The following is a 23,705-nucleotide window of genomic DNA, read 5'->3' as shown; positions in this document are numbered from 1 at the left end:
GTGTTGTGTTGTCCTTCTGTGGTGTATGTTGGTGTAGGATTATCTATTGCTTGATTTTTCATGGATGTGTTTAACTTCTTTGGGTTGAATTTTCCCTTCTAGTGCTTTCTGTAGGGCTGGGTTTGTGGACAGGTATTGATTAAATCTGGTTTTATCCTGGAATATTTTGTTTACTCCGCCTATGGTGATTGAGAGTTTTGCTGGGTATAATAGTCTGGGTTGGCATCCGTGGTCTCTTAGTGTCTGCATGAGGTTTGTCCATGATCTTCTAGCTTTCATAGTCTCTATTGAGTAGTCTGGTGTTATTCTGATGGGTTTGCCTTTATATGTTACTTGGTCCTTTTCCTTTGCAGCTCTTAATATTTTTTCTTTATTCTGTGTGTTTAGTGTTTTGATTATTATGTGGCGAGGGGACTTTTTTTTTGGATCCAGCCTATTCGGTGTTCTGTAAGCTTCTTGTATCTTCATAGGTATTTCTTTCTTTAGGTTAGGAAAGTTTTCTTCTATGATTTTGTTGAATATATTTTCTGTGCCTTTGAGTTGGTATTCTTCTCCTTCTTCTATCCCTTGATTTGATTTCTTCCCATTTTTTGTTCGTTTTTTCTTCCATTTCTTTAAGGGAGTTTTTTATTTCCTCTTTAATGGAGTTTTTCATTTCCTCTTTAAGGGAAGTTTTTATTTCCTCTTTAAGGGAGTTTTTTATTTCCTCTTTAAGGAAAGTTTTTATTTCCTCTTTAAGGTAGTTTTTCATTTCCTCTTTAAGAAAAGTTTTTATTTCCTCATTGAGGGAATGTTTTATTTCTTCTTTAAGGGCCTCTATCATCTTCTTAAAGTCATTTTTAGGGTTGATTTCTTCTGTTTCTTCTGTCATGGTATGTTTAGGTCTTCCAGGTGTAGAATCACTAGGTTCTGATGTTGCCATGTCGGACTTTATGTTGTTGCCTGTATTTTTGCACTGGCGTCTACTCATCTCTTCCTCTGTGCGGTGCAGTTGGTGTCTGTGTCTGAGAGTGCCTCTCTTGTTCTAATTTTTAGTCTTGGTTTAGTAGTGGTTCTTGGTTAAATTGGTGCTATTGGGCTATTTCTTCAGGGGCAGCTGATTTCGATCGGTGAATTATATACTTATGATTCTGGTGATCTGGTTTGGTGTCTGGGTAGCGCCTTCTTCTGTGTTCCCAGGTCACGTTTTGTTCATTTGTCAACTCCTCAGCTGATCTTGTTTCTTCAGACTTTAAACTGTAGGCATCTGAATCCTCTCCCAGATGGGTTTCAGCTGAGCAGGGTAGTCTCACCAACACCTCCAAGTTGTTGGGTTTCACAGGATCAGCAGCTGGGCCCTGGGTTGTCCTCAGAAGAAGTGTTCAGATTCGTTCTGGTTCTGACCCACGGAGATAGCTTCTTCCCCAGATGTTGGGGTTAGGGGCGTCCCTGTTCCAAGCTGCGTCTGCTTGTCTCCATCCCTGGGCCTGTCTACCTCTGCGGTCCGCCGCCGGGCCTATATGTCCCTGTCAGCTGCCGCTGGGTCTGTCTGCCTCTGGGGGCCGCCACCGGGCCTGAATGTCTCTGCCGGCTGCCGCCCGGACTGAATGTCCCTGTTGGCCGCTGCCGCCGGGCCAGTTTACCTCAGCAGGCCGCCGCTGGGCCCGTGGGCCCCGCTGGGCCTGAATGTTTCTGCTGGCTGCCGCCGGGCCTGAATAGCCCTGTTGGCTGCCGCCGCTGGGCACGTCTACCTCAGCGGGCTGCTGCTGGGCCCGTCTACCTCTGCGGGCTGCCGCCGCAGGCCTACCTGCGTCTGCTTGTCTCTGCCGCTGGGCCTGTCTACCTCTGTGGGCCGCCACTGGGCCTGAATGTCTCTGCCGGCTTCCGCCGGGCCTGAATGTCCCTGTTGTCTGCTGTCGCCGGGCCCGTCTACCTCTGTGGGCCGCCGCTGGGCCCGTCTACCTCTGTGGGCCGCCGCTGGGCCTGAATGTCTCTGCCGGCTGCCGCTGGGTCTGAATATCCCTGTCGGCTGCCGCCGCTGGGCACGTCTACCTCAGCGGGCTGCTGCTGGGCCCGTCTACCTCCACGGGCCGCCGCCACAGGCCTACCTGCGTCTGCTTGTCTCCGCCGCCGGGCCTGTCTACCTCTGTGGGCCGCCGCTGGGTCTGAATCCTCTTTCATTCTTAATAATGCTTCTCCTCACTTACCTCCCTTCCAGGATTAGGACTGGAAAGTTTTTGGATGGATTCCCCACTCTCTCAACCTGTTAAGTCAGAGGCATACATACTGTCAGCTCAGGCTATCCCAAAACTCAACTATGTAGTTCAGCATAGCCTAGACTCATTACACTCTTCCTGCTTCAGCCTTCCAAGAGCTGGGATTATAGGTGTGAACCACCACATCTGCCTTAATAACAGGGTCTCTTACGGAGACCAAGCCCAGAGCCTCGATGTGCTAGGCAAGTGTTCTACCATTTAGCTACATTCCCTGCTCGATTCCTATTAAGTTCTTTTAAACATGTCCGAGTTGGGGAATTAATAAAACTACTTTGTGAAAGAATATGAATAGTGGCTATCAAAATAATCAGCCAAGTGACATCATGACAGCATTGCCTGTTTGGGTGGGTAGCCTATAGCACATAAAACAATAGAGTTGAGAAAGTTGTTTCTGTGTTGAAAACTCAGTCATCACTAACATCGTCACTGTCCTTAGGAAACACATGTAAAATCGCTGCTCAGATTTGACATTTGGCATTCATTGTGCCAAGGTGGGGACAGCTTGATTGTCTGCTCAGTCAGAGGAGCCTTGCTTAGGTGCACTCCAGAGACCAGGCTAGATAAACAAGGAGCCAGCCTCAGTTGGAAAAAGCAAAACAAAATGTTATTAATTGACTAGCAATGATTTTGGCTTAGACTTATGACATGGTTCTAGTTTGTTTCAATATGTAATGTCTTTAGTGTAGTTAAGCTTATTTCATAGGAGCTGCTGCTTGAATGATGTTATTACTGTTAATTTTAAAATTTGTTTTATTGTGTGTGTTCACATGCATATGCTCATGTGTTATCGCATGCACGCAGAGGTCGGAGGACAACTGTGGGCCTCTGTTCTCCTGCAGGACTTGGTTCTTGCTTTCCATCATGGATACTGGAGATTTAATTCTGCTTGTCAGGCTTGTATGACAAGTGCTTGTTACCCACGGAACCATCCCACCAGCCCAATTTTAAATTAATTCAGTGGCTTATACGTTTTTTTTTTTTTTTTTTTTTTTTTTTTTTTAAATAAAAATAACATACCTGGATTCTGATTTAATAGTTTTGTTTAGGGATTTATCTGATAATTTCAATATCCTCACAATGAGAGAAATTCCATATTTCCTACATCTATAGAGACCCTTTTCCAGTTGTATAGCAACTACAAGCACAAGGGCAGTCAGCATTTAGCGGCTCATACAGGATGTAGCATCCATCGTGCCTGAGTGAGGAATGTGGTTTTCTGCCAGTATCAGTTTTTCTTCGACTCAGTGCCTTCATTCTCAAGGAATTTAACTGATTTCAAAGACGACTGTAAACTTAATTGACCTGCCTGCCCTGTTTCCCTCTGGGATATGCGAGTCAGTGCTGTCTGCAGGGTTAGCCTCTGAGGTTCAAGGGCAAGGTGGATGATGGCTCGTTCTCCAGCTGTCAGGCTAAAGATTGTCCCTGAACACCGTTGTCCTGTTCATTGAATCTGTGAGGACTTGGTGGGGAACAAATGAACCCTGGTATAGCAGTAGGCAACTCATGAATGGGGCCCCAGCCTCGTTACCTAGTCCTCTTCACTTGGTTGTGTATCAGGATCTTGGCAGACCTTGGGGCCATTGCTGAGATGCCTGGAAGCCTTGAAAGTCCAGCCTAAAGGACAGACAGAGGCAGGAACTGGGTTTCCTCAGCAGTTGGCATTTTGAGGCCTGGCTGCCAGCTGCCTTTGAACTGGGAGATTATGGACTTGTGTGCAGTTTTCTTCGTCTCCTTTTGAAGTAATTTTCTTCCGAGCTCTCCTTTTCTGATTAAGCGGAGGATACACTGTGAAGCAGACTGCTCTTAATCTTCCTCTGCCTGGAATCTTTAAAAGCGGGAAATGCTGAGGCTGACCCAGCCTTGCCATTGGCTGTGATCTGGAGAAGAAATGAGATGCTGATGCTGCGAGGGGCCTTTAACCTAGAGCCGGGAAGACAGCTCTTAAGTCTTTATTTCCATGCGGCATGCAAGATGTTAGCATTGAATCCAGATCAGGGGAGGAAATCTCATCTGAATGATATTGCCAAAGTAAGGGATGGCCTGGGATATAGTAGACTTGCATAAACACTAGGAAAGTGCATCTTGTGTGAAAAACAGGAGACTTTGATGGTAATAAAATAGAACATGGCCTTTTAGAGCCCATGAATTTATTTTGTTTGCTTATTTTAGTTTGTGTTTTTTTGCTGTGGCAGATACCAGCACCAAAAGCAACATGGAGGGGAAGTAATGGTTTATTTCGGCGTACAGGCCACCCTCAAGGGAAGGCAGGGCAGAAACCATGGAGGAATCCTGCTTGCTGGCTCACTCACAGGCTTATGCTCATCTGCCTTCCTCATGTACTCCAGGACCACCTGCCAGGGGAATGGCACTACCCACAGTGGGCTGGGCCCTCCTACCCTACATCAATTAACAATCAAGACAACCCCTCATGGACATGTCACAGGCCAGCCTGATAAAGGCAATTACTCAATTGTGATTCTTTCTAGGTTATTCTAGGATGTCAAGTTGACAGTGTTAAGTAGGACACTTGAAAAGTAATTCGTGAATGCGTGGTGGAATTTTTTTCTGGAGGTAATATGGAGGTCTAATATGGTAACTATCAGCCACAAGGCCCATGTTAACTTCACAGAACGTAAATAAAACCCTCGGTTACTCTAGTCACATTGCAAATGCTTATATACTTACTCTATCCACATGTGGCCAGTGGATTATGTGTCAGGATATCCACAAACAGGACATTGGTGGAAAGTTCTGTGAGAGCAGTGTTCTAGAAGAATGGAGAGTGTAAAAAGATAGCCTTGTCCTTTTCTTCCTCAAAGTTACTCTTTAGAATTAGAACATCTGGCTTATTATGATTTTGAAATGATGAAGGGGCAGGATGGTGGTTGGGCATCATTCTGATAAAAGAACCATTTTCCTCTATTCAGAATAAGGATGTCGCTGTTCTGCTAAAGCTTCAGAGAATATTTGAAAAACCCTGGAATGAGTTCTTTGCTTTTATTAAGACAAATTTTTATTACAATTGCTTATTTATTTGTGTGAATGTATGTATTTGCACGTATGTATATAGGCGCACGTGTGGGTGTCAGAAGGCAACTTGGCTCTTTTACCATGTGGGCTGCAGAGATCAAACTCAGGTCATCAGCGTTGGCGGCAGGTGCCACTACTACCTCAGCCATCTTGCTGGACCAGTTTGCTTTGAAGTTGCACTTTTTCTGTAAACATTTCCTTGCCTAGCTAGGTGTGGGGGCTCCTAATCGTAATTCTAGCATTTAGGGGGCTGAGGCGGGAAGATCCTTGTCAGCTTGAGCCAATCTCAACTACAGGCCAACCTGGGCCAGAGTGAGATGCTGCTTCAACAATGAGCCCATCAACCAACTCCACGCAGTCTTCTTGCTTTATTAGGTAAGACTTTATCTAGATCAATCTAGAAGACCCGGAGTCACAGGTCGTCTTGAGTTGTTATATAATTATTTCATGAGTATAAGTCAAACTGGCAACTTTTGGTGAAATAAATCTTAGTTTCAAGTATTTTCCATCACCAAAAACAGTTGGGCTCCATTCTTACTGCACAGAGTCTTAGGATGCCTCTCTCCATTGCATGCCTGCTGTTGTCGACCCTCTTCTGAATCGTAGCAGCTGCCTCCCAACTGAGTCCACCTGGGTACGCTCTGCCCTCCTGCCCACTTTCTAGTTGGCAGCCACCTCGGTCACCAGTGGGAGCAGAGTGTGGTCACTTGTCTTAGGCCTCAGATCTCTGGGTCCCAGTGGCAGCCTCCTGAGCTGTCAGCTTTTGTCTTCCAGCTGCCAGAAGCTCTTTTTTGGCCTCCAATTGAGCAGATACTGATTTCTCTGCTTGGACCACTCTTATCTTAAGATACCCATGTGGGGTCTTACCAGCATGGCATCGTCTGTTCCCATCCCCCAGACTGCAAGGCTTCCCCTTTCTTCCCGCCCCCCCCCCCCCCCCCCCCCCACTATGTAGGTCAGCTGGCCTGAAACTTGCTATGTAGCCCAGGCTGGCCTTAAGCTTGGGGCAATTCTCATGCCTTGGCTGAGTTTTGGGGTTACAGGTACGCCATCATTGTTAGCCCTGTTTCCCCAATGCCATGTGTTTCTCCACTTCACTTACCACTAGTCATGGACCCATGTCTTATTTGCCTGTAATGTGTCGCCACTCCAGTAGAATATGAGCCACTGGAAGGCAGAGCCTGCATCCTTTACTATTTAGTGTCTAGCACCGTGCAGCCAGAGTAATTATTTGTTTGTTGAATGAATAAACTATTTACTTAAATATTTAATATTGACTTTGATCGTATTTCACCATGGCCCAGAAAGAAAATGGAATAGATCAAGCATACTGAAGTGACTATTTTGGTTTTTGTTTGTTACTCTCCCACCACCCCTGCCTTGGGAGGTGGGAGATGATTTTAAAAGTGGAATCCTCCCCCTTTTTCCTCCTAAGTGCTGGGATTATAGAGGTGTGCCACTACTCTTGGTTTGAAAGGGAATCTGTTGTTTTGGAAACAAAGGTTCCTACAAATTTAAATTCATTATTTGCAAGAGAGAAAAGCCCAAGCCCCCTCCTGGTAAGGAGCATCCCCAGGTGGAAGCTGGTTTCTACCCACACAGCCATTGCTCTGGTTTCAGGCCATTTCATTCGTCTGCCTCTGTGGGAGACCTAAGTTCTCCTCCTGCTCCCTCATGGGCTCAGGAAGAAGGGGGTTTACCCAGAGTTCCTGGTGTGGAATGTGGGGAGAAGGGGGTGGGGCTGGAGGTCTGCTCAGTTTCCTGTTGGCTGTAGCCATCACACCAGCGCCCTGGGGGATGCAGAAGAGTCAGAGCCGGGGTATTAGAGGTCCATAGATAGAGGCAGTGGGGGAAGGATCTGCTCTGCAGTTTATAGAGTTGGAAGCCAGTCCCCAGCCATGGGAAGTCACGGATGCCAGGTTGAGCATCTGGTCTGCGGCCAGCACAGAGGGGACACTTTGGGAAGGGTTGGGGGCGTTAAAGAAGGAAGAGTCACCTACTTTCTGCTACTCCCTGCTCAGAAGGGAGGCAGAGGCAGGGCTGGTGGAAGAGTTGGTGCAGGAGCCTTGCAACTTTTAACTTCTTCCCTCGGATGCAAACAGTTTGATTTCAAAAACTCTGCCCATTTGGCAGGGCACTTAGTGGCCGTAATAGAGGAATGATGATTTCTCTGTTCTCCGAGCAAAACACTTCTCCACGTAGCTCTGAGGAAGAAAAATTGTGCCATCTTAGAAAAAAAGAAAGAAAGAAAGAAAAACCTCCTCAGCATGCTTTTCCATCATGCCTCACTTTCTTTGTGATTTTGAGATAAATTTTCTCTGTGCAGTTCTGGCTGACCTGGGATTTGCCGTGTAACCAGGATACTCTCATACTTGATAATCTTTCTACTTCCATCTCTTGAGTGCAAACAGGCCCAACTCTGTGCCCTGGCTTTCAAAGATGGCGTCTGTAGTATTTAAATTATCTATCAATTGTCAATAAAATAATACATGATAATTTTTATATTTCCTGTAAAGTCTTTCTCACTGGGATCCTGACCCATCCTTCATCCATCATTAACTTCCATGAGCAGACATCTGAAAGCTTTTATTAAAGTGGGTTTCCCTGAGCCCTCATCCATTGCGGAAGTGACGTCGCAGCCCCTGGGCAGTGCAGAAGGCTGGAGCTGTTTCATTGGGTCTTTGAGCACAGTAGGCAGCAGGCAGACAGCAGTGCCCGACGCCCCGTAGCTCTCCTCTGCTAGTTTTTTTCCTTGTTCCTCTTCTTTGGACAGCTAGTAGATGTGTTTGAAGAGGGTGCAGGTAAGTTGGAAACAGAAGATTTTCTGGTCTTTTCCTTATGGAATATGATAATTAACTCAGAAGGATGTATTAGTTACATGGTAGGCAGAGGATGGTGCTAGAGAGAATTCAGATTTTAGAATTAGATTCATAGGTGCTGGAGAGATGGCTCAGTGGTTGAGAGCAATGGCTGCTTTTCCAGAGGACCTGAGTTCAATTCTTAGACCCACATGGTGACTCCCAGCTGTCTGTGAGCTCCAGGGATCTGACCTCAACCGGCATTGCACACCCCAGACATGCATTTAGGCAGAATACTCTCAGACACGTGAAATAAAAATAATCAGTATCACAGGTGTAGCAACTTCTCCCCTTCTAAAATCTAGAATTTTTGCTGCTGGAAATAAAGCAAGGAAGAAAAGTGAGCGTTCATGAGGCAGAGATGCAAGCAGGCTGTGTGCCAGGTACCATGGGGGCACTGAATGAAGAGGACACAGCCTTTTCCTCTTCCCACATACCCTATGGTCTGGTAAGGTTGGCAGATAAGACATACACAATCCCAGCATTCCGATTGTTCTGGGAAAGTAGGATGGGAGTCTGTGACAGGGACACATGAGTCTCAGGTTCTTCCTTAGAGATGTCCTTTAGGTTGGAATGTGAGTTGGGGGGTGGGATGAGCCAGCAGTGGGAGGGGGAGCATTTAAAAGCAGGGTGTGGCATAGTAAGCCTGTAACCCCCATGCTCTGGAAACTAAGGTTGGGGTGGCTGGAGTTGAGGAATTCAAGACCAACCCAGGAAACAGAAAGTTGATCAAGAATTCTGTAAGAGGAATTTCAGTTGAGTTGTGGGAGAGAAGCCACTTTTGAATACCAGAGTAGTGATTTTGTCCCCAAACCTCCGACTGAGGATACAAACCTGTTCTGAAAAGCTGTGTTAAAATGGGGAAGGAAGCTGAAGGGGCCTGCAAGAGCTGTGCAGCATTCATGGATAGCACTCTGGGGAAGGGAAGCCATACTTTATTTATGGCTTGGCAGTCCTGCGAAGGTAGGCAAGATGTTCCAAGCTCTTATGATGGCATGACCATACTCCCACTCCTAGAAGGGGAGAAGAAGGAGAAGGAGGTGGCAGAAAGAAGGATGCCTGAGTTAGCAATCCTCAAGGTAGCCGGGGAGATGACAGCGGAACGGTTGACTATTGCCTTTGAAGTTGTAGGATGAGCCCAAGCATCACACCAAACAAACAGAAAGGACATCTTAGAGGTAATAACCAGCCCAGGCCAGGGCGTGGTGGGATGGAGGAGGAGGTCGAGGGATGGGAAGACCACGTGGAGGAAGAGCCCACATTTTGAACACTTGTGACAGCCTCACCGAGGTGGGCAGTGTGGCCCTTAGTTCTACAATCAGGAGAACAGGCAGGGCACAGAGATACAGCTGCCTAAAAATCCCGTGCTTGCGAGGTTTTGCAGTGAGTCAGAATTTGTACTAGGGTGGCTCATCTTCAGGATGTAGTATTCTGTGTGAATGGAGGCACCATTGTTCCTGAGGACATATGTGGGGCCGCGAAGGCAGAGTGGAGCCGGGTCTTGGGGCCCCGGGTCTTGGGGCCACGTGTGAAGTTAACTGAAGTATTTAGGCGAGCACCTGGTCTTCAGTGCCCCAACTGAGTTAATCCTCTCGCCTGCTCTAAAGGCACCTTAGAGGTCAGAGAATGCTGGAAGCGTTTGGAAGTGGTCAGGTAGCCAGCGAGTGGGCATTACCAGGAGAATTCGACGTGGAATTCCATCCCATGTTCGTTGTTGCTGGCTGTTACCATATCCCCTCTCCGTTTCTCTTCTCTGGAATGAGTGCATATTCTCACTCCTCCACCTCTATTTTATAATCATATTAGGTGGAGTCAGGTCCTTGGGCTCTGAGCCACCTGCACTTTCGCAAAGTGGGAGACTGTTTTGTAGGTTTGCTCTGAGGAAGGAAAGAGAACACATTTTTTTTTTTATTTGATTATTCTAACAGGACAAAAGGGAAGAAGGGATACCTGTGCCTCTGTGGGCTGGCCACACACGGATTGTGAGGCTGAAATTCTGTAAGTGGGTGGGGGAGGGTGTATGTGGCGGTCGAACGACACAAAGACAAATGACACCTTGCATTCCTGTCCTGCACTTGTCCAGTTGTTAGCTGTCATCATCGGTCCTTTTGTCTGAGGACGTGCTCTCCCAAGGCGTGCACTGGCCACAGTCGTGGGCTGTCACTGTTACTGTCTGTCCTTTGGAGTGATCTTGCACGGCCTGGCCCTTGTCGGATGTGATGCACAGGATGAAGGACTCTTGCATGGGATGTGGATCTGGAGAGGGTTGGACAAGGGGAAATGATGAGAGTTGATTCAGCTGGAAGGACTTCTCGTACAAGCTTGCTTATGTCTAGAGAGTCGGAAGGTACTGGCCGGTGTGGCCAGAAATGCTGCCATGCAGGCCAAGTGCCTCCTCATGAAGCTTCCATATGAACCCTCTGATCTGGGTCTAGAGCTTGGCCTTTGATTTACCTTCGCCCTGGGCCTAAGAAGGTCTCATTCTAGTGCCTGTGATCATGATGCCTCCATTTATTTGTTTGTTTTTTTTTATGTGCACATGGGTGTGTGTGTGTGTGTGTGTGTGTGTGTGTGTGTGTGTGTGTGTATCCATGGAGTTCAGAAGCTAGGTAGGTGATGAGGGGACATTAACAGAATTGAACTTGGTCTTGCTTCCAGTCCATCATTCATTGTTGCTGTTGGTTTGTGGTGGATCATTCAGAGCTGGAGTTACAGCTGCTTGTGGGCCACCTGACGTGAGTTCTAAGAGCTGGACTTTTGGCCCTTTGAAAAGAGTGGTAAGTGCTCTTAACTTCTGGGCTGTCCCTCCAGCCCTAAGACACTTTAAAAGAAGGCCTGTTTCTGACTATGTGTCACTACTAGGGCACTGTAATTAAAAACATTGTGCTACTCCCCTGTCTTTAAAAATGTCATTAAAAAATCATGTGTTAGATTACAGAATTTTGTATCACCTGGTATTTTAAATGTATAATTTAGAACCGACTGGACATGGTGGTTCACGCCCGTAATCTGAGTGCTCAAGAGGCAGAGACAGGACAATTGTGGTAGTTTGAGGTCAGCCTGGCAAACACAGTGAATTCTATGCCAGGCAGTGTTACATAGCGAGAACCTGTCCATTAAAATAAACCGAAAAAGCACCCAGCATTGATACTGTTTTGAAGGAGGCGCATGCTCACCTGTGGGGAGAGGTTCAGCTGGTTTGTTTCCTGCATGCTTGACTTCTTCCAGCTCGCAGCAATGGGATAGCAGGAAGAATGGAGCGATTATGTCTGACAAGCCGTGTGTAAACATTCCATTTCTGTGTAAGCAGAAATAACCAGGCGGGAGGAAAGGATTTGCACAGGTGTTAGAGCACAAAGCCTCTGCTGGCGCCAGGCACCAGAATAGAAGCTGACCTCAGCGGCTTCTTGTCCCTTTCTGCAGGATCAGGACCACGAGAGTGACATCCTTTTAGTAAACATTTACCACCAGGGGCCTGTTATTCCTAGAAGTCCACATACACCAAGGGCAGGGAAGCCCAGAGAGGGCCTAAGCAAGACAGGGTTCAGAATTTTGGAATGTAACTTAAAAACTCATTTCAACATTCATTCACTCATTCACTTCATTCATTCATGAATAACAGTATCTCATAGTGCAGCCCAGACTGGCCTTGTACTCATGGCCTTTCTTTCCCCAAGTTCTGGGATTATAGGCAAATTCAATCTCTCTCTCTCTCTCTCTCTCTCTCTCTCTCTCTCTCTCTCTCTCTCTCTCTCTCAATTAAGCTGATATAATTAGTGTATTTTTTTTAAGTAAAAAAAAGATTTATGTGTTGTGTGTGTGTCTGAGTATGAATATGTACTCTGTGTATTTGCATTGCCTGTGTAGGCCAGAAGAGGGCATCAGATTCCTCTGGAGCCTGAGTTACAGGCAGCTGTGAGCTACCCTACCCACTGTGGGTGCTGAGATAGCTCAGCAGTTAAGTGGACCTGCTGCTCCTCCATGCTCCTCCAGAGACATTAAAGCTATTCACAGTTGGTTCACCCGATTAGCTTATTCACTCAGGCTAAATCTAGATGCCTCTCCCCTCAGTTTCATTACATTATGGTTATACTATAAATTCAATTATAACAATATAGAAAGACACTATACCATGCCCCATAGAACAGAATCCCTTTGAGCACTTTGTGTATTAGCTCATTTAACCCTCACAGCTCTATGAAACACAGATACTATTTTAAAATTCTTAATTGTTTGTGTGCACAGTGTGTGTGTGTGTGTGTGTGTGTGTGTGTGTGTGTGTGTATGTGAAGGCCACAAGTTGGTGTCAGACCTCTTCCTTGATTCGTTCTCTGCTGTACATATTGAGTCAGGGTCTCTCACTTGAGCCCGGAGCTCACTTATCCAGCTAGTGCCACCAGTCAGTTTGTTCTGTGGATCCCCCGCTCCATCTTCTAAGCACTGGGGACACAGGTTGGCTGCTGTGTCTTCCTGGCATTTAACTCCATTCTTCATGCTTTTATTTGATGGCAGACTCTTTACCCACTGAGCCACCTCCCCAACCCTTGGGTCGTCCCGTCCCCCCCCTTATTTGTTTTGAGACAGGTTCTCACTACGTAGTATAGACTGGCTTCAAAGTCACTGTTCCTCTTGTTTTAGCCTCTTGAGATTGGGATTATAAGTATGTGCCGCCACACTGGGTTTATTGCTCTCAGTCACAAAGGAAGAAACTGAGGCATAGCAAAGGTTTAGTAATTTGCCTCAAGGTCATAGAAATAGTAAATACTGATGCTGTAGTCACAGCCGGACACTGCTAGACCCAGCACGCCTATCAGATGGTATGTAATTGCCTCTGACTCCAGCTCCAGGGGACCTGGCACCCAATCATGAGCCCCAGTGCACTTGAACTCACGTGCGCATGCTCCCATGTGGACACATCTAAGTACACATAATTCAAATTCTTTAAATGCCATAGATGATATATTTTACAAACTGCTGTGGTTATATAACAGTAAAACTGAGCCAGGCAGGTATGGTGGTGCACGCCTTTAATCCTAGCACTTGGGAAGCAGAGCCAGAGGCAGGCAAACCTTTGTGAGTTTGAGGCAAGCCTGGTCTACAAAGCGAGTTCCTGGACAGCCAATGATGTTACACAAAGAAATGTTGTCTCTAAATAAATAAATAAATAAATAAAATAAAAAAAATAAAAAAATCCAACAACCCTATTTACAAAAGTATGAAGCTGGACACAGGGACCCAGACACATTACACTGTTTAAATTTGGTTATAATTCAATTTATAGCATGACTATAATGCAATGAAGCCGAGAGGAGAGGTGTCTAGATTTAACCTGAGTGGAAAAGCTAGCTGAGTGACCCGACTATGAGCAAGGTCTACTGTTGCTAGAAGAGCAGCAAATGCCCTCACCTGCTGAGCCATCTCATGGGGTAGCTCACAACTGCCTTAGGAGGTAGGAAACTCAAGCTCAAGGGCGACATAGCAAGGCTTCATCTCCTAAAACTAAAAATGAAACCAAATAAGCAGCAGTCCCCACCACACTCCACAAAAGAGATGGATGTATGCTTTTGCCATAGTTGGTGAATCCTGTGCCAGGCTGTATTGTACAGTGAGAACACTTAGTAGTGACGGGAGAACCCACACTTGCCAATCAGGAATGATGCTTCCGTTTTGAAAGGGACTTGGAGCTGGGCGGTGGTGGCGCACGCCTTTAATCCCAGCACTAGGGAGGCAGAGGCAGGTGGATCTCTGTGAGTTCGAGGCAGGCCTGGGCTACAGAGTGAGTTCCAGGACAGGCTCCAAAGCTACACAGAGAAACCTTGTCTCGAAAAACCAAAAACCAAAAACCAAAAACCAAAAACCAAACCAAACCAAACCAAACCAAACCAAACCAAAACAAAACAAAACAAAAAAAAAAAAAAAAAGAGGGACTTGGGATCTGGGATGTGGGGTGGCCCTACCTTGAAGCATTTCTGATGTTCCTTTTGGGTAAAGTGTCCTCCCGCCTCAGCTAGAAAGCTCGGTGGCTACTGTGGCGGTGTGTGGTGCTAAGAGCCTTAAAACCCATGTGACCTTGCAGGAATCTCCCAGTATCTGTCACCCAGCCTTCTCACCACTTGCCCGTGCTCCTTACTCAGGTGTGTGTGGTGGATCACACAAGGCTTGCAGATGATCCCCAAGGGGCTGGGCGTTTGGAAGAGAGGAGAACAACTATTATCATTTGGTTTGCTTGGAATTTACAGGATGCCTCAGGGTGTAAGACCCTCAGGGTGTAAGATCCCTGCATGAGCGTGGGTTTAGGCAATGAAATTAAAAGGGTAACATTCTTATTAGTGTTGGAGAGGGTTCCGGGGTCCACCTCAGAGCGCATCACCCCTGTAAGAAAATGTAGGCATCGCTGTGAGCCGTGTACTTTAACAGTGTGCAGAGTTTTTAGAAAGTACTGCCGAGTGAGCCTTTGATCGGAATTCCTTTAGAAGAAAGGGGCAGGTGCCTGCCTTTCCGTGAAGATCAGATGGAACTCATTAGAGGTGGCCCTGTGGGGTGCACACTAAGCCTCTGTGGGAGAATGAGTCTTTGGGGCTGGAGGGCAGTGATGCCTTTGCTCTTGGTGATGAGGGTCCCTTGACTACGTGTATGTAAGTTCTCCATACTCCACTCTCCCGGTGTCTTAGAGTCAAGGTTTCTTTTTTCTTTTCTTTTTTTTTTAAAGGCTTATTATTTATTATGTATACAGTGTTCTGCCTGCAGGCCAGAAGAGGGCACCAGATCTCATTACAGATGGTTGTGAGCCACCATGTGGTTGCTGGGAATTGAACTCAGGACCTCTGGAAGAGCAGCCAGTGCTCTTAACCTCTGAGCCATCTCTCCAGCTCCCCTAGTCAAGGTTTCTTACTCAGTAGCTCAAGTCTGGAAGTGACAGTGATCCTTCTGCCTCAGCCCCCAGGTGTGATTACAGGTGTGAGTTATCACGTTACCTTTCCTCATTTTTTTTTTTTTTAACTTTGCAAGAAAATTTTTCTCCTTCAAGGTCAAAATTTGTGTATTGACAGAAAATTTCAGCTTAGGGTTTTGTTTTGTTGAACAAAACTGAGGAAGTGGACCTGCGTACCCCTTGAGACCTAAAGAAAGATTGATAAGGAAAGCTTGTGTTCAGTAAGCGTGTGCTAGGTGCTGGAGCGACACTCTGCTGTCAACTGCTGTTTCCTCATCACGGTCCTGGGGGTGGCTGTTCTTGCCTGAGTGTCTCATTTCCTCACTTGACACTGCCCGCAACCTTTCATCTGCTGGGCGTGTCAGCTTTGTGGAAGAGAGTGAGAGAACCCGAATTTCAATCCAAGTTTTTCCTGAAGCCCAAATCCAGGCATGTAGGTTGACCTGGTTCCCGACAAGATTCTCGGTGCCAACACCGGAAATGTCCTCCGAAATGAGGAGGTTTGGCCATGATGGAAGTCCTGGTCATTGAGGAGGTTTTGGTTTGAGCATGAAGAATATGTGGTCGAACACTTGGTCCCCAGTGTACGGTGCTGTTGGGGAAGGTTGTGGAACTTAGGGTGTCTTAGGAGCCCACACTTGGTCCCCAGTGTACGGTGCTGTTGGGGAAGGTTCTGGAACTTAGGGTGTGGAGCGCACACTTGGTCCCCAGTGTACGGTGCTGTTGGGGAAGGTTGTGGAACTTAGGGTGTGGAGCCCACACTTGGTCCCCAGTGTACGGTGCTGTTGGGGAAGGTTGTGGAACTTAGGGTGTCTTAGGAGCCCACTGCTTGGGTTACTGCATGAGGTCTGCTCTGCTTTCTGGCTGCTCTCTGCTTCCTGTCTACGACACAGTGCTACCAGCTCACCATATGCTCCTCCCATAGCGCCTTCCCTGCCTCAGGGGACTGTAGCCCCTTGAACTGTAAGCCCAAACTCGGCCTCTTCCCCTAAGCTGGTTCTTGTGAGGTGTGTGGTCACACCAAGGTGAAGGGTTACTCAAGCACATCCCCCATGAGTATGATCCTGGCCGTTCCCATGTAGGTAGAATCCATACCTGTGCCTGCAAATCCTCTGGGGCTACATCTTGGGGCAGTTTGGAAACTGCGTGGATGGATGGGCCTTCCCAGCATGGCTGGAGCCTCATTTATTGACTCAGTTTGTGCCGGTAAAGGAAGAGGCATGGTTCAGAATGATAGTGTCTGTAGCTTTCAGTCTTGAAATAAGAGGACCCACTGTGCTCAACAGACCCACTGTGCTCTCCGGACCCACTGTGCTCTCCCGACCCACTGTGCTCTCCAGACCCACTATGCTCTCCAGACCCACTGTGTTCTCTGGACCCACTGTGTTCTCCAGACCCACTGTGTTCTCCGGACCCACTGTGTTCTCCGGACCCACTGTGCTCTCCCGACCCACTGTGTTCTCTGGACCCACTATGCTCTCCCGACCCACTGTGTTCTCCAGACCCACTGTGCTCTCCGGACCCACTGTGCTCTCCGGACCCACTGTGCCCTCCAGACCCACTGTGCTCTCCGGACCCACTGTGCTCTCCGGACCCACTGTGTTCTCCAGACCCACTGTGCTCTCCGGACCCACTGTGCTCTCCGGACCCACTGTGTTCTCCAGACCCACTGTGCTCTCCGGACCCACTGTGCTCTCCGGACCCACTGTGTTCTCCAGACCCACTGTGCTCTCTGGACCCACTGTGCTCTCTGGACCCACTGTGTTGTCACACTGTGCTCTCCGGACCCACTGTGCTCTCCAGACCCACTGTGCTCTCCGGACACACTGTGTTGTCACACTGTGCTCTGAGGTGCTGAAAGATCGGCTCTACTTCACTTCTCCTTTGTTATAATTTTTCTGAGAACTTCCACATGACCCTGGAGACTGGAGCTAGCTCTCAGAAAGTAGGACCAGCCAGCACAAATCTTTCATGGCTTGTCTGTCTTCCTTCAAAGCCTGGGCTTCCTCATGGATGCATCTCTTCTCAAACAACTTATTTTGAACTGTGTCCAACTTCAAAAGGATCCTGTGCACTTACACAGCACGGCCACACATCCTTGTAAAGATAGGAGGTTGACACACCAGGCCACAGACTGTGAGCCTGTGAAGTTCCAGGGTGAAAGCAGAATAATCATTAGAAAACGACATGTCTCCTGTGACCAAGAAATGGTCCTCACTCAAAGGCGAATGTGTGGTTTTGCTTTTCTTTTCTATCGCTTTTATGTTTAAATGACAAATACTACTTAATACTCAGCCCGTGACCCCCAGAAATACCTTGTGATAGCACCTGTGGAAGGGGCGTGGCGGGAGAGGACCCCCAGTTTGGCTGAGCTTGGTGGCTGGTGGAAGGCTAGCAATGCCATATGCTTCCCTGTTCCAGTTGCTTAAGTGCGTGTTTGGAGATTGGTTTTCAAGACTTATTAATGAGGTGCACACAGGGGACCTTGTAAGTGCTTAATTACCTGTGTGCTGCTCATTGATGTCCAAAGGCATCTCTTCATTTCCGTCTATGCGTTGTTCACACTTCTCTGTGACTGTGTTGCAGATGAAATGCTCTCCTGGAATGCAGTATTTCTTCTGTGATCAGTGTCTGTTGGTTTTCTCAGAAGGCCTGAGGACAACCCAGGGTCTACAGTGACCTTTAGAGAAAGGGTTGGGGAAAAAAGGGCTGCACGGGTGTAGAAAGCAGGGGAAGGAAGAGGCTGGAGCAGACTGGGAAGGGATCTGGTGGGAAAATGGCAGCAGTGGCAGAGAGGGGGTCGGAGGGGAAGAACTGGGAGACAGTGAGGAGGGACAAAGACTGCGTGCGAGGTCTGCATCCGGACCCAGGCAGACAGAGGAGGATGGTGACAGTGACAGAGACCAAGCCATGACCAGAGAGATGGAGGCGGGAAGGCATTCTGACTCACCAATAGGAACTCCACCTTTTTCTCAGGGTACCACTCATCCCTCTGGCTGCTGATGACCTGTGTATCTATTTGCTTCATGAGGCTTTACTCTTCTGTGACTTGTTTGGGGTTCCATGTCTGCCAATGCCTGAGGAATCTGGCTCTTAGAGGAAGATTAGAATCTGGGGTGAGTAGCAGGAAGCACCCCAGAAGTGTAGCTAGAGTCAGAACTCCAGCTCTGCCATGTGCTGCTGTGCTTGCTGTGGGAATGCGGAAAGTATGGGGGAGCAGAGCTGCTCCCCACACGTCAGTCAGGAAGCAGAAAGGGGGATGAAGGGGCCAGCACCGGGATCACAAGGAAAGCCCATTCTTGCTATACAAGGTGGATAGTCTCTGTCTGCTCCAGCTCCGTTGGCGTGAAATGGGAATAAGGATAGTGTTTCTCCCATAACTTGAACACAGGCACACGTCCGGACAGTTCAGTGTGTATAACAGAGATCGACTCATCAAAGGATCCAGGTATTGGTACCCTGGCTCTCTCCACTTCTCATTCTTCCTGGCTACCAAGAAGTAGTTACAGATGTGCTCCTCCATGTATGGCCTGCTATACTGTTCTGATCTCTGACCCCCAATGAACGTAAGTGGTCATGGGCTGATCTCTGACCCACCAGACAAAAGAAATGTCTCTTCCTCTTAGGTTGCTTCTCTCAGGCTCTCTGCATCCTACATTCATTCTCATGACCAGCAAAGCTGCCCACACTTACCTTGACATTTTTCATGTTTATTGCTTTGTTCCTTTGCCTGGCCCCCAAGAGCTGTGACTGACTCATGGCATATCAAATCTTCAAATGATGATATCTTCTGTTGCCAGAACTTATTAGAGTTGTTTAGAGCAGGCCCACTTCTAAAATCCAGCAGTGAAGGTTTTAGGCAAGAATGGATCCTGGGCACAGCCCCCTTCCCTCTTCCTTAGTAAAGACTGACCTAGGTCCTAATGCGGTGGTTCTCAACCCTCCGATTGCCAAAACCTTCTAATACAGTTCATCACGTTGTGTTGACCCCTTACCATGAAATTATTTTTGTTGCTGGTTCATAACTGTAATTTTGCTACTGTTACGAATTGTAATGTAAATATTTGGTATGCAGGATGTCTGGTAGGCAACCCCTGTGAAAGGGTTGTTTGACCCCTAAAAGATCGCGACCCATAGGTTGAGAACCACTGCTCTAGTGCATGCTAGCCAAGCACTATAACTCTGAACCATATCACCCCCAAGTCCTGACGTGTAGCTTCTAAGATTCTATTCAAACCTAGGATTCTTCGATTAGTACATGAGTCTCATTTGCTTAACGGGCATTTAGTGAAAAGGACGTTCTTTGGAAAGTGAAGGAAGGCAATGCTCCTGTTACTGCTCACAGGGTTTTGTTCTCTCCTTCAAAAGCCCGCTCATGAGGCCCATAGGGATCTCTGTGGTGCAGAGAGCCAAGTTAGATAACAGGTCGGTACCCTGCTCAAAGCCAGGCATCAGCTTCTTTGGATTCAAGAGGGGTCCTCGGGTGGCAAGAGAGGCTTATAGATCCACAGGACCCCATGGTGTCCCGATGTCGTTAGCTGGTTGTCAGGAAGAAAGTCCAATAGTGTCCTTTCTAAAGAAGCAGCGTTGGGAAGGTCTCTTGGAAACTAGCCTGATTTTTCTGCCTGTGCGTTATGTGAGTGCCATCAGCCTGCACCCTCGTGGTAGAAACAGGAGGGCCAACCTGGGTGCCGCTTGTCATTGGGGGGTGGGAATGAGAAGGTACCGACCTTCGCTGAGTGTGCTGTCGACGTAGATGACTTAGGACACTGTGCAACACAGCCACATTGCAGTGCCTTGCCCATTCGTTCAGCCACGGTGACCTAGTCTTCGGGCCGGCTGCTCAACAGAGAGTTCATGGGTTCCTTGTTCAAGATAGGCCTCCATGCAGGCATCCCTGGACTGGAACTAATTCTAGGGGACCAAGAAGCTGTCCCTGGTCACTTACTCTTCTATGACAAGAACTAAGCCCCACTCCAGCACTGAATCTTGCCACCTGCCGCAGTGGCGACAGGGAAAGTTTTAGGGTCTCAGGGTCATTGACGTCAGGCAGGTGAGACTGACGCCCCCCGGATCCATTTGCAGTACTGACGCCAACATCTGCTTTTGTTACAGGTGCTCACATCATGCCGAGCCTTCCTCCTGTCAGCCCGCATCCCCACCAAGGTAAGCAGTGCTAAGTTCTCCGTCTGAAACCGACTGGCAGACATACTCAGGACACAGCCACATGCACAACTCTTGCACATATCCAGAGATACTCAAATGAAGGGGCGTCCAACCTTTGACATTTCCATATGATGTCGTCATCTGCAGATGTGTTGAGCTGCCCTCGCAGCTGTTCTGGGATGCATGCTCTCTGCAGATTGGACAAGCCACATGTGCTCACAGATTCGTTACACAGAGGTAGGGTTTAGACTGATGTGTCTAGAGTTGTCTTAGCGCACACATTTTGTTTCATTCCTCTCCAGAAGGCCCCCAGAGAGGTTGTCATGAAGGATGCTTTTCATTTCCTTTCAGCTCTCTGTGGAAAGCCATCCCAAGAAAAATGGTGACGCAGCTTGTGTTCCATGTCCCCAGTCACTTTTGTCCCTCGGCTCTGCTGTCAAGTCCCTTTCCTATTTGCCTCAGTCCCGCGGTAGCAGCGTTTGTCTGTCAGGTTTAGATATGTGGGCAATAATCCTGGTTCTGAAGGGGCGTGCCGGGTTGTGAGCGCCGCAGCCCTCTCGTTTGTTCTGCCCATGGAAAGAACATTTCAAACTCCCTGTCCCCTCCCCTCCTCTCTTCCCTCCCCACCCCTCCCTCTCCCACTCTCTTCTTTCCTGCCTCACCTCCTCCCTTCTCTTCTCATCTTCCCACCCTTTCCTTCTTTTCCTTTTCCCTCTTCCTTCCTTTCCTCCATTAACTTCCTCTTCCCCCTCCCTTTTTTCTACCCCCCTTCTCTCCTTTCTTTCCCCCACCCCTCCCTTCACTCCCCCTTCCCCCTTCCCCTGCCCTCCCCTCCTCCTTCCCTTGCCTCTTCCCTTTCCTTAGTTTCTTTCTCTGGCCCCATACTCCCTGTGTACCTCAGGCTGACCTTGAACTCACAGCACCCCTCCTTCCTCAGCTTCCCAGGTGTGAGCTGCATACTAAGCTCCAAGCTTACAAGCTTCTCTAAGGAAAGGTACTTCAGGTTCTCACCCTTTGACATGTAAAGTGATACATGTTTACTGTGGTGTAAACTAATCGGTGACTATGGCAGCAAGGCTGGACTAAATTCTCTCTAAAATACCCAAGGCAGAGCTGGTGTGGTATTGCACTTCAGAATCTGAGAGAGGAGGGTCGTGGGTTCCAGGCCAGCTTAGGCTACATAGTAAGCTTAGAACAGGACAGGGGCAAGGATGGAGAGGCGGGGTGGGGGTGGGGGTGGGGGTGGGGATGGAGGCACATCCGGACGGCTGCCTGTAACAGAGCTAATGCTGCTTTATTGCAGAGGGAGTTCTTCCGGGCTTGAGAAAAATAGCTTGCCCTACTGAAGGGAAGACTCCAAAGCTGAATGTGCTGGCTCTTACACACGATTCTAGCACTAGGGGGGTAGAGACACGAGGTTCAGGAGTTAAAGGGCATCCTCAGCTACATAATGAATTAATTCCAGGCTAACCTGGGCTACATAGTAGATTGAAGGCCGACCTGGGCAATATGAGAGATACTATCTGGAAAAGAAAAAGAAAAGGCTTCAGGGTAATATTTGGGTAAATATGTGAGATATCCCAAATGTATAGACATGGGCACACAATTGAGTCGTGTCTCAGGACACTCATGAAGACTTAGCTAGGCAGCGGGACACACACCTATAGTTGCAGTGTTTTGGGGAGTTGGAGACAGGAGGATGACTGTGAATTCAAGGTACCCCTGGGCTTTACAGTGGGTACCAGCCAGCCTAAAAAAGAATGGGAGAGGGAAGGTGAACAGGGGGAAGGGTGTTTGTGTGGTGTTGGAGGTTGAACCCAGTACCTCATGCATGTGAGGCAAGCATTTTGACAATTTAAGTCACACCCCAAGCCCTGTCTTAGGCATGTCTAATGACACCCCAAAGCTCTGACTCAGCCAGGCTCAGCCCGTCATCCGTTATTGAATGTTGGTCCCTTTCCACCTCTTGTAGGCTCATTGAGCTGGAGGTTTTCCTTTGAGGACTACCTGCAGTCTCTACAGGCTTCCCTGGTTCTGCTAGCCCAGTGCAAGCCCTTGTTGGGCACAATGCCAGCATCTTAATTGTGGTCCAGCATCAGCAAGACAAATTGACAGGTGGCGGAGTCCCACCTGGTGACTCACACCAGCGCAGCGTTCAGGGCTGCGCACCCACCCTGCGTCTGTTGGATGCGATGACCGTTGAGGGTCCCTGGCCTGCTCTTTATGTAGCACTTATGTTAGGTACTTTAAACGAGAGGTGTTCTCCATAGCAACCGGATGTGAGTATACAAGGGGGAGTGCCTGTGACATCGTGGAGGCCAGCGGAAGTGAGTTATTGAGAAAATCGACACCCTAAGGTCCACACAGAGGCGGAGTAAGAAGCATAATCTAGAACACGCCTGTGCTCACCTGCAAAGCAGGTGCCTTCAAATGCTCTTTTTTTTCTTTAAGAAAAAAAAGAGATGGGGCACACACTCGACCCTGTCATCTCCCCCTGTCTCCTGGACTCACATCTGGTGACTGTTTGGTGTGAGATGAAAGACTGAACAGCTAGGAGAAACATTAGTGACCAGAGATAGATCTGGGAAGGCACTCCACAGTCCGGAGAAACGTTAATGACCAGAGATAGATCTGGGAAGGTACTCCACAGTCTGGAGAAATGTTAGTGACCAGAGATAGATCTGGGAAGGTACTCCACAGTCCGGAGAAACGTTAGTGACCAGAGATAGATCTGGGAAGGTACTCCACAGTCTGGAGAAACGTTAGTGACCAGAGATAGATCTGGGAAGGTACTCCACAGTCCGGAGAATGTTGCAGATGGAGAGAGATGATGACCGCAGGAAAAGAAATGGAGGGAGCTTCCTAGTTGAAAAGACGCAGCCGAGTGGTAGGGTGTTTGTCTGGCTTGTGCACGCTGGGTTGGTTTGGTGCCTAGCATCATAAAATAAAAAATGAATAAATAAAATACAAAAGAAATAATATATGAATACTTGGAGAAAGGGTAGCTTTAACAATGCACATGCCATTAATAACATAAACTATGTTCCTCCAAATCCATCTAAAAGAGGAATTTTATGGATTTTGAGGAAGAATGTGACTTAGTGAGAGACTGGAGGAAGGTAAAGGTTTAGAAGAAAGACCAGGCCATGGGGACTGAGCCTTTCCAAAGGAACATGACGGAGAAAGGGGAAACAATGTGCATTTGGTGGCTCGGTCTCCTGAAGGCTTTTGCCAGTATACACAGTGGAGTAGAGTGCAGGTCCTTGATTTGGTTTGAGCCTGCATGTAATGTGAAAGTCAGGTATGCGTGCCGCTTCCTCCCTTCTGTTTGTGAGGTGGGTGATGCCTCTTTTGAGTTATGGTGAATCCCAGCTCTGTTACTGTGGACAGAGGTATCCAGTAGCCTGGCTTCAGGAGGTGCACAAACCTTACTTTGCCTCGGGTAGTTCTGATTATAGCACGTTT

At 47.9% G+C, this 23,705-nt stretch overlaps 1 protein-coding gene across 21 annotated transcripts in view; it reads left to right on the top strand.

Annotated features, from left to right (window-relative positions):
* Carmil1 (capping protein regulator and myosin 1 linker 1) overlaps nucleotides 1-23,705 on the top strand; it is a 293,644-nt gene that overhangs the window by 100,688 nt on the left and 169,251 nt on the right. For all 21 annotated transcript variants that reach the window (XM_042278284.2, XM_076573044.1, XM_076573046.1 and 18 more), the window contains one exon: nucleotides 20,190-20,240. In XM_042278284.2, the coding sequence (XP_042134218.2) occupies nucleotides 20,190-20,240 (51 nt within the window). The remainder of the gene's footprint in view (nucleotides 1-20,189; nucleotides 20,241-23,705) is intronic.

The sequence above is a fragment of the Peromyscus maniculatus genome, chromosome 5 (assembly GCF_049852395.1).
Source record: "Peromyscus maniculatus bairdii isolate BWxNUB_F1_BW_parent chromosome 5, HU_Pman_BW_mat_3.1, whole genome shotgun sequence".
Taxonomy (NCBI): domain Eukaryota; kingdom Metazoa; phylum Chordata; class Mammalia; order Rodentia; family Cricetidae; genus Peromyscus; species Peromyscus maniculatus.
This window is presented reverse-complemented; position numbering and strand designations above follow the sequence as displayed.